Here is a 10,649-nt window from a genome sequence, read left to right on the forward strand (position 1 = left end):
AGTGCTCAGGACAACATCAACTAACTTCTGAAGATAAACCAAATTCTGGCTGAATATCCAATTTTGTATGTCAAAAGTTAAATTAGGAAAGTTTTCTTTCATTCTGATTATATCTTTATAGGACTATACATCTCAGAGGGAGATTTGTACTTCTGTAAGATGTATTCTTCTGTTATTACCCTGTATAAAACTATTCATCAAAATACATGTTTTGTCATCATAAAAAAGGGGAAGATTATTAGAACAAGATTTGGTTCTGCATCTATACCTTGAGTTTTGATGATAATAATAGTGTATTTGTGTGATAACAATTTTGGTACCCCAATGATTTGATATTGTGTATCTTTAACAACCAGTTCTGATTCTGATGATATGATGTGAAACATCATCAATTTCTGAACTTTGCGTTCCAAATTCACCTTTGCGCCTACCATTAGAAGTTATGAAAGACATCAATATTGTTAGTGCAATGGTCTTTCTGCTTATGTGTTATTTCACTCATCAGAAGCTTCTGAGGAGACATTATGTTGCTGCTGCAATGTTCTCCCAATTCTTGCTTCTGGATGTGACTCTGATCACCAAACTTTTGCAGAATGGCAAGTTTTTGAAGTTGTGTTATGTAGTTGAAGATTATGAAGATTATAAAGATCTCAAAACAGACGATTGAAGTTATCGAGATTCTAACTAAGGATTCTAAAGACTCTGAAGATTATGAAGATACTGAAGACCTCAAGCCAGACTACTAATGTTGTCAAGTTTCTGAGCCAAGGTTCCGAAGTTTCTGAATTCAGCTCTCTACTTCTTCACTTCATGCTTTAATCATATTTTATCAAAAGCCAATGAATTTGAAGATAAGATCAAAATGGGAACGTTATCAAATAGTACATGGTACAAATCAAACAACCTTTCCACTACCTAATTTTATGGGCAAGGACAGTACTATACATCACACATGTCACTGAATTTATGGGTGAAAGGATAGTACATTGTATCATTCCTTTCCCATCCAACAGTGGACAACCGCTCAAAAGAGCTTTCCCCTTTTTTCCCTCCAACGGTCACATGCTTACACTATATAAGCATGCATTTGAGACTTGAAGAAAACGCTGATTTGCACAAGTATTTTGACAAGCTATTTTTCTTTGTGAAAAACTATCATTCTTTGTATACAGTTTTCTTTAAGTGTTTGTTAATCATTTGTGTAAAATTTGCTTGTGTAGAAGAATCTTGTAACACACTAAATATTTCTTCAAACTATTTGTTTGAGTCCTTAAGGAGGCTATCCTTGAGAAGACAAAGAAAGTTGTTCTTTGTGAGTCCTTAAGGAGACTAAGGTTTAGTTGGATCCTTGATAAGACAAAGAAGGTTATTCTTTGTGTTTAATTTAGTTTGTTGATTATAGTGGATTAAGTCCTTGTGTATAAGGCAAAATCACCTTGGTGGTGGACTGAATTAACTTTGAGTTCAAGCGAACCAGGATAAAAGTCATTATCTTTTAATATATTTGTTATTAACTTGTTAGTGGTGTTTTTGTTTTGGAAAAGCTTTTGCTTTTAAAAACCCAATTCAAACCCCCTATTTCTTGTGTTTTTCACACCTTCAATTTTGATGATGATTTTGATGAGTGTTGAGTTACATGCTTGTTTGCTAGACATGGTCATGCATGCATATATTTTGGAGTTAGGTATGAATTTGGTCCAGTGAGGTCAAGTTCAGAGAGAAACCATGACAGACTCATGTCCAAAGAGGGAGACGGTTCAAAGAGGAACCTAAGACATGGGTAATCAGTAACAAACCTCTTACCCCAAAAACCTGATACCACATGTATATTAAGGAAGGAGTTTGTGCATTGACATTTGCGTTATAAATTGGATTGTAATTATGTTTTTGTGAGAATATTATATTTTTTGTTGTATTCGTTTACCATCCTGCTGTTAATTTTAGAAATTAACATTTGTAATATTCCCACCCCCTTTTTGTTGTTGTGTTATCTATGCTCCTATAGAGTATAAACAATCAGGTACAAGAGTAGACGTTTGAGTTAGAGGATGGTGTCGATGCCTATTTAGCTTTTATGGGTCTTAGAAGAGTCACTTTGATATGTAGCACTGGGGATGGATTGTTCATTCTTTATTTGTTTTATGTCTTACTTATGTTGGAGTTTTGTTATTCTTTTGATGTTAAGACTTATATGTCGAACTTAATGATTTTCCACTGCTTAATTTTAAATGACTATGTTGTGTTGATGTTTTTATGATATGGTGAAGCATGTGTGACACTCTAATTGGGAAATTTTATTTGAACTATCTTATTAAATGTTGAGTCGGGGATTAGGGTGTTAGACGTTGTAATGGCTATAAAAGGGAAACTTTGGTACTTTTATAGAGGTTATGCGTTTTTTACTCTAAAGTGACAGTAAGGAGTCCCAAGAAGGTAGTTTTGAGAGCATTGGAAGCTACTGAAGGCCAGACTCTTCAAGGATTACACATGCAATCATCTTCTCAAATTTTGGTATTCTATTGTATTAATAGAAGTATCTAAATTACTCTAGATTAGGTTTTTCCTGATGACCTTGTTTTGAACCTATTGGATTATATGTTCAGTTGTATGTTTTATGAATAACTTAAGTTATATTTTCTATTTAATTATGTTTGTCCTTAATGCCTATTATTTATGGATGCGTTGATAATATGAACTGAGACGAGTAAGGATTATTGGGCATAAGCCTATGAGTCTGAACTAGGATAATTAATCTACTTTCATCGATTGAACATGGAGATTTTCAATTAATGCATTGTAATAACACCTAATTTCACTTTCGCTGACCGAGTAGGGATAGGAAGTCACTAGTAGAAATTAGTGAATTATACCCCACGGGATTGGGTATAGTGGCTTTGTTAGTCCTCCATAAAAATATAACAACTTTACCATTCATCTAATGCACTAAACATCAACAGGGGATAAACAAGGGATTCACAGTAAAACCTAGTCAATTTTCTCGTATTGAATTTAGAACAAATTTAATTTTTGTAAAATAACTCGAAAACTCCCCCAATAGTTATTTTTATTATTCGCACAATTGTAGTTTTATAAAATAACAACCCTTGTGGATATTATAACACCCTAAGCCCCAACACATAATTTATAAAGCATGCAGAATAAAAGAATACTAAGGGTGTCACATATATAAACATAACACTTCAAATTGTCTCATAATTATAAAATCAACTTTAATTAATCCTAAAATATTTAACTCAATATCTCATAGAAAAACAAAATAAAGTACGGTATTCCTAACCCAATGTTACACTATCAGAGCGACACACGGAAAACTAAACAATATGAAAATATAAACAACGAAGAAGGCCAACTATGCCATCCTCCAATACAAGCTCCAACTAAAGCTCCTTAGTCTCTACCTGAGTAATTGTACCACATGCATAAGGAACAACACAGAAACAAACAGAAAAATAGGTGAGAAATACATTCCATATACCAATGGTGTATAAACAACAAGGGTAGTATATTATCACAATTAAATCAATCATATAAATCTAATAACAGAATAATTAATCAACAAATGCAATTATGTATGCAATGTATTCATGTCCTTTATTCCAATGCATGTGGTATAAAACTTTGGATATTTAAAGGTGTGTTATTGAAGCATCCAACTGGTCACTTGGACCAAAGTCCTACTCATCACTGGATCTAAGTCCTACTCATCACTGGATCAAAGTCATACTCGTCATTGGACCGAAGTCCTACCTATTTCTGATATACATGATGCATGAATGCAATAAATAATACAAATTGCCACCCACAATCCTCTAACTCCGATCCTCGTCACTGAACATAATTCGTACATGTCATTGATTCTTTTGAACCTAAAGTTCAGCAAAAATCATCGCTAATGTCAGGTCACATCAATGGTTCGAATGAACCGAAACATCTCAGCATTAATTCAACATTTTTCCTCTTCAAGAGACACTCACCATAAACTCAACATAATAATTAAATTATATAATTTTCTCATCAATATTCATCAACAATGCATATTCATGAGTTAGTTAACAACTAAACAACAGCAACAACAACGAAACTCATACTAACAACTTGGTATTCATAGGTTTAAGGGTTACAGGCAAATCCTTTAAGACTTTAAAGAAACCCTAAATTAACTCCATTACTTACCGACTCAACTCTAAACATACTAATGATACAAATCCAAGTTATTTATAAATATATTCAAATTCCTTAAATTGCTCCAATGGTCTCTGTAAACCTTTGCTCCTCTAAGTTTAACCTTAGGGTCCCTAAACCCTTGATTTAACTCTAAAACAGAATGTTTAACTTCACAATAGCATAAAATATTAGAGACTTATGATAAAATTACTAAACTCTCTAGTTTAAATTTTCTTTAAACCCTTTTTCAAACGCAATTAATTGCATCTCGATCGGAGTTGCATAACTCCAGTTACGCATGAAACAAGATTATCAATGCATGATTGAAATTTGACTATGCTTCTTGTATAAAAACCAGAGAACTGATATAGTTGTAGCACTTTATACCAATTTCTCCATTTTAACAAAAATATTATCGCGTTACATTTCTAACGCAACTGACCGCACTTGAAACGGACTTACAAAACTCAAGTTACACATGAAACAAGACGTTCAACCCCCTTCTATGTCTATCTGTGATTTTTCTCTCTGCAACAGTTTCAGACTTTTATATTTTCAATGTTATGGTAGTTCAAACTCATAAATCAATATTTGCTCGTCAACAATAGCATTTTCTCATCACAACTGATAACTCATCAATCACAAAATTTAACATGTATCATGTCAATTAATAACATTCATATCAACATAGAACTCTATGACATCAATCATAATATTTTAACACATATGATATCAATTAATAATATCTATGATGACAGAGAACTCCATGACATCAATATACATTTTAACACATATCATTTCAATTAGTAACATATATGTCGAAAGAAAACTCTATGGTATCAATCATAATATTTTAACACATATCATATAATTTCTCCAATTAACAGAGAACAAAAATTTTGATTAATAAAAACAACCTAAAGAGGTTTTGCAAAAACCCTTCAAGTCTTAATTCATTCATCAATTGGGGAAACATAAAATAGAAAAAGGGAAAGAGGATCAGGACTCCCCACTACCCCTCATGGTTAACACCCATATATTGAGTAATTCTTCTTCCTTACCTTGAATTTGTATAAAATCGTTGAACTTTGCCTATGGAAGTTCTCTTCTTCACTTGCTCTCTTAGGGTTGTCTCCACTCTCTTTTTACTCCTTATTTCATATATTTTCTACGTACTTTTTTTTCTTTCTATTTTCCCTTCTACTTAAATAAAAAAACTTATTTATTTTTATTTTTAATTAATCACACTAATTCTCTTAATTCATCATGATTCTACTTACTTACTTATATTTATTTATAATTCCATTTCACTACCCACTCACAAACTCTCCTAATTTCTACAAATTAATTTATTAAATAAATTCTACCAATTCTCCTTAACTTTTATTTAAATTCTAATTTAATACTAAAATCAATATTCTCTTCTTCTATATAATTTAATTATTAAAAATTTAAGTAAATTATAGCCAACAACTAATTAACCCATTTAATATTAATTAACCACTCACAAACATTCTAGAATAAATTAAAACTTACTATAATAATTAATAAAATATTATAATAAAAATTAGGGTATTAAAACTCTCCCCCACTTATAGAATTTTCACCATATAAAATTTTATGATAAAGACAACTCTAGATAAGACTCTTTTATCCGACTATCAAATTGTCGCGCCACACTATCTCTATCGATGATTGCAACTAAAGAGATACCAATTATGAGACATGTACCATGACTCAATTATCAGGTCTTGATGCTTCAACACCACCAATAGCAAAGACTTTTCGACTAGTATGCGCTTCATCTAGCGCCTTCTTCGACTTCTGGCATTGGGTGCTGATGTGACTCGACTCTTCACAGTTGAAACATATTAGGACTACACTTTTAAACTCAGCGACACGATGTCCTAGATTTCGAAACTTGAAACATGTCAGAGAAGCAGAAACTCCTCCCCAATCATTTCATTCTCACTTACAGCCTCTTGTTGGGGCTTCTGATCCTCCCTAGCAATTGGAGTCATATACGACTTGCCATAATTTTGATTCTCATTCTTCCTCTCGCTCATACTCTTATAGTGAGAGGATCTGGTTCTACTTTCCTCATCATAAATTTTGCATTTGTTGATCCACATTGAGAAACGATGAATCTCCTAATATCCAATGAATTGCTTGATTTCAGGATGAAGACCACTTCGAACTTCACCCACTTGGAACCTTCAGTATCTGCACCATTACTTCATGTGCGACTAGCCATAAATCAGTTGCAACAATAAAGTAAATATTAGTTAACAAAGACAAGCATTGACAGTGTTCACACACATGTCGCACACCAGAGTATAAACAAGTTCACAAGATCTAGCCCAAATGGACCGACCTCCTCTCATACCAACTATGTAACACCCTAATCTCAACACATAATTTATAAAGCATGTTGAATAAAAGAATACTAAGGGTGTCACATTTCTCAGCATAACTGTGACGTCCTTAATTTTTAATTAATTACATAAAACTCAATATTTTAATAATTTGAAGTAGCTAATTTAGTGTTATTGTGATAAATAAATAAATAAAATAAAATAAAATAAAAATAAAAATAAAAATAATAGTTTAAGGAAAATTAAATAAATTACATTTTCAAGAATTTATGTTTTCCATTATTACTAGTTTATAATTAATTTGAAGAAATATATTAAATTAATATAACACTTGATAATGTATGGGTGATTGGTTATTATTACTTTAATAGTATAATGGAATTGGATATATGTGAGTAATTAAGATGACTGCATTATAAGCCGTATGTGAAAAAGTAAGTGGAGAATGAATTAAAAAAATAAGAAATTGACTAAGTGTGCTTGGCTCCTAAAAGGAAGGGGTAGTGGATTATGTGGTAGTTAATAAATTAATAATAATGATAACTGAAGTAAAAGAAATAGAGAGTGGATGAGATATGTATACTGGGAGTCACTCAGAAATATAAATGGGAGGAGAATAAAGTAGTAACGTGTAGTTTGGAGTTTTAAAAAGTCAATATCCACACTGTTTGTTCCACAATTTCCTCCTCACTTCACTCAACTTCTACACCTTCTTAAATTCTAAAATAACCAACCTCACCTAAAAAAAAGTAGCTCTAAATTTTCTTCAGTAAATAGAGGAAAAATGAGAGAGAGAAAATTCTTATAGAGTGGTACAAGAGTAAAACTTCACTGGATCACTAGCGACGTCCTTTAGTTTGTAGTGTAACTCTTGAGTTTAGTTCGCGAAAGCAGATTGTAGAGTCTTCAAAGATATTATTATTACGTGGAAAAACAGGTAAGGGCTCTTTCCCCATACACTCATACTATATAAAAAAACGTTGTAGAATAGTGATAAATTCTTTATCTACTAAAAATAAAATCACTAAAAAAAGAAAAGAACACTAATTGATTTATATACATCTTGACTCGGTACATCAATATAGTGTACGTACTAATTTATTCAGGTTTCCATTTTCTTCTAGCTATATATCTTTGTGTTGCTATTAGTTAATAATAATATAATTGTGGTTGAGATAACTTGTATTATGTTTAGACTACTACACATGACAATTAATAATTGTTTTAAAGTATACTCATGGAATGTTGGTACTGCACAAGAAAGAAAAAGAAAATTTAATGTTAAGAATGAAAAGTAAGGATGCACTTTATTTAGCTATTAGGAGAATACTCGGTTGGTATATTACATCACTCACGATCAAATATATATATATATATATATATATATATATATATATATATATATATATATATATATATATATATATATATATATAGAATCGTGACACTCATTTAAGTGAATGAGGAATAATAAAATCTAAAATAATTATAATTTGTTTGGAATAAATTAAGAGAAATATACATATATGGAAAGTTATACAAGAGCCTAGTTACTGGAAAGTATATGGGCTAGTGTTTTTGCATTACTGAGATACATGCATCATGTGGAATTTGTTAGCATAGTCATTATGTTTTGTCATTGTGGTAAATTCAATGTTTTTTGGGCCTTTGTGGTAAATTTAATGTTTTTCGGGCCTTTGTGGCAGGAGCCTTTGTAGCAAATTTGACGCTTTTCGAGCCTTTGTGGCAGGAGTCTTTGGGGCAGTTTTCCCATTTGAATGGGTTTATTTTACTATCCGGATCATTAGTGTCTCATGTAGTGATTTTAGGCACATTGCATATCATAGCCTATAAAATAAAAATTTAACATAATAATTATATTTTTATTGTGAATGATTGTGCTATTATTTTATGATATTTTATTATGGTGAGCATGATTCAATGTGGATATGGAATTTGACCCTTATAATTAATATTTTAGGTACTCGAGGAGAAAGGTCTAATTGAATGTGTTGCTTGAAGCGCGTGCGGGGGAGAAAACGAGGTTTTCAAAAATTAACATTTTATTTAATAAGAGAAGAACGCCACTTTATTTTACTTATTGTTAGCGTCCAAACTCGTTTAGAAATGCGGATATTGATTTTCTTTTGTTAGGGATTTTCCAACTATTTCTAAATTTTATTAATTCTATTATTCTTTAAAATTTATTTCAGTTTATCGTTATAATTATTCCATTTTATATTTATAAAAAAAAAGTTGCATTTTTAATAGCATCCATTAAATAATATCTTGGAAAAATCTAGGATGTTACATTTGGTATCAGAGCAATAATCCTTGGACACATATTTTTGGGTGGGACGATCTTGTATGGCGTATGAGTATGAAAATTTTGTGATGCCTGAGTTATTTAGTCTTCTAATATTTTATATAAACATTGTGACTTTTTATGGATTTAATTACTTATGGTATGTACTAACAAGTGTGAAAATTTATGTATAGCAAATTTCTTTGGATACCACTTACTTATAGCCCAGGTGTTAGGATGAGATCTTAAAAATCCTTCTAATGCAAGTGTAATTGTAGGAAGTTACAATGAGTCAATGAAGAACTTCTACCAACCCACAAAATACCCAGCCAATTGCTGACATGGAAGACGCCAGTCAAGTAATTCACGCAATGGATACTACTATTGCTCAACAATCTGCAACTACTGTTCAACAAGCTGAAACTTCTGGCCAACAAGCTGCAATCCGAGCTCAACGTGAGGCGCTAAGGGATCAGAGAGAAGAAGTTGTTGCTGCTGCGAGAGAACTGACAGATTTTAATCATCAAAACCCACCAAAATTTAAAGGGGAACATGATTCAGAGAAGGCTGATCTTTGGATACAAGAAATTGATTTTTTTTTTGAAATGTTGCATTACACAAATGCTAAGAAGGTGGAGTATGCAACCTTTTTGCTTATGGCAAAGGATGAATCCTGGTGGCGGGGTGCGAAGCAGCTAATGGAGAGTAAGAATGAAGCACTGAACTGGGTAACTTTTAAACAGAAATTTATGGACAAGTATTTCCCATCAAGTGCTAGATCTGAGAAAGAAGCTCAATTCCTCAGACTTTACCAAGGTAATATGACTATCTTTGAGTATGCTGACAAATTTGACTCACTAGCCAAATATTTCCGCTATTTTCGTGACCATGTGGATGAGAACTATAAATGTGAGAGGTTTGAGCAAGGACTCAGATATGAGATTAAGGAATCTGTGGAGCCCTTGGAGATTCGTCAGTTCCAAGTGCTAGTGGAGAAATCTTAGGTGGAGCGAATGAAGCAAGGACGTCCGAATAGATGGGTTGCTGGAGGACCGTCTAGACACCAGGTAGAATATGAGAAATTCTCTTTAAGTTTGTTAAGAATTTTATATTACTAAGCCTTTTTGAACAGGGACATCAGGACCGCAATAATAGGGGTAAGCAACAACAACCATACACCCGACCTCAAAAGAGTGGAAGGGACCAACTTCAAACACAGTTCAAGGGAGGTCAGAGGCCACAAAATTCAAGTAGTATTCGCTGCTACAACTGCAATAAGGAGGGACATGTGAGTACTCAGTGCCCAGAAAGAGTGAGAGTCTGTTATCTTTGCCAGCGACCGGGACATTTTGCTAGGGATTGTCAAGCACCAAGGAGAGATCATGTTCCATATACCAATAACAATAATGATGCTATCCGGTCTACTGCTAAGGGACGTGCCTATCACATTGGAGGAAAGGAAGCTTCGAATGCCTCAGGATTAATCTAGGGTGAGTGTGAAATTGCAGACAAACTATTCCCAATATTATTTGATTCTGATGCTACTCATTCTTTCATCTCTGTGGAGTGTGCAAATTCAGTACAACTACTTGTTACTTCACTACCTTTTGATTTGGTGGTCACAATACCATCTTCTGAACGTGTAATACTTAATGAAGCTTGCTTACAATGCCCTTTAGCTATCTTGGACATGAAATTCAAAGTCGACCTGATTTGTATTCCCCTAAAACATTTGGGAGTGATCCTTGGGATGGAATGGTTATCTAGTAATCATGTTCTTTTGG

At 32.7% G+C, this 10,649-nt stretch overlaps 1 protein-coding gene across 1 annotated transcript; it reads left to right on the plus strand.

Annotated features, from left to right (window-relative positions):
* The first annotated feature begins 9,236 nt into the window (after positions 1–9,236).
* On the plus strand, positions 9,237–10,354 carry LOC127107288 (uncharacterized). Its single transcript, XM_051044586.1, has 2 exons — positions 9,237–9,848; positions 9,998–10,354. The coding sequence occupies exons 1-2, from the start codon at positions 9,237–9,239 to the stop codon at positions 10,352–10,354; spliced, it is 969 nt and encodes a 322-aa protein (XP_050900543.1).
* The last annotated feature ends 295 nt before the right edge of the window (positions 10,355–10,649 follow it).

The sequence above is a fragment of the Lathyrus oleraceus genome, chromosome 1 (assembly GCF_024323335.1).
Source record: "Lathyrus oleraceus cultivar Zhongwan6 chromosome 1, CAAS_Psat_ZW6_1.0, whole genome shotgun sequence".
Classification (NCBI taxonomy): Eukaryota; Viridiplantae; Streptophyta; class Magnoliopsida; order Fabales; family Fabaceae; genus Lathyrus; species Lathyrus oleraceus.

Bases quoted from the DNA above. Each gene is read 5' to 3' on its own strand.
- LOC127107288 (XM_051044586.1), top strand. From the start codon at position 9,237: ATGGATACTACTATTGCTCAACAATCTGCAACTACTGTTCAACAAGCT. The intron at 9,849-9,997 runs GTGCTAGTGGAG...CTTTTTGAACAG, and splicing joins TGGAGATTCGTCAGTTCCAA to GGACATCAGGACCGCAATAA.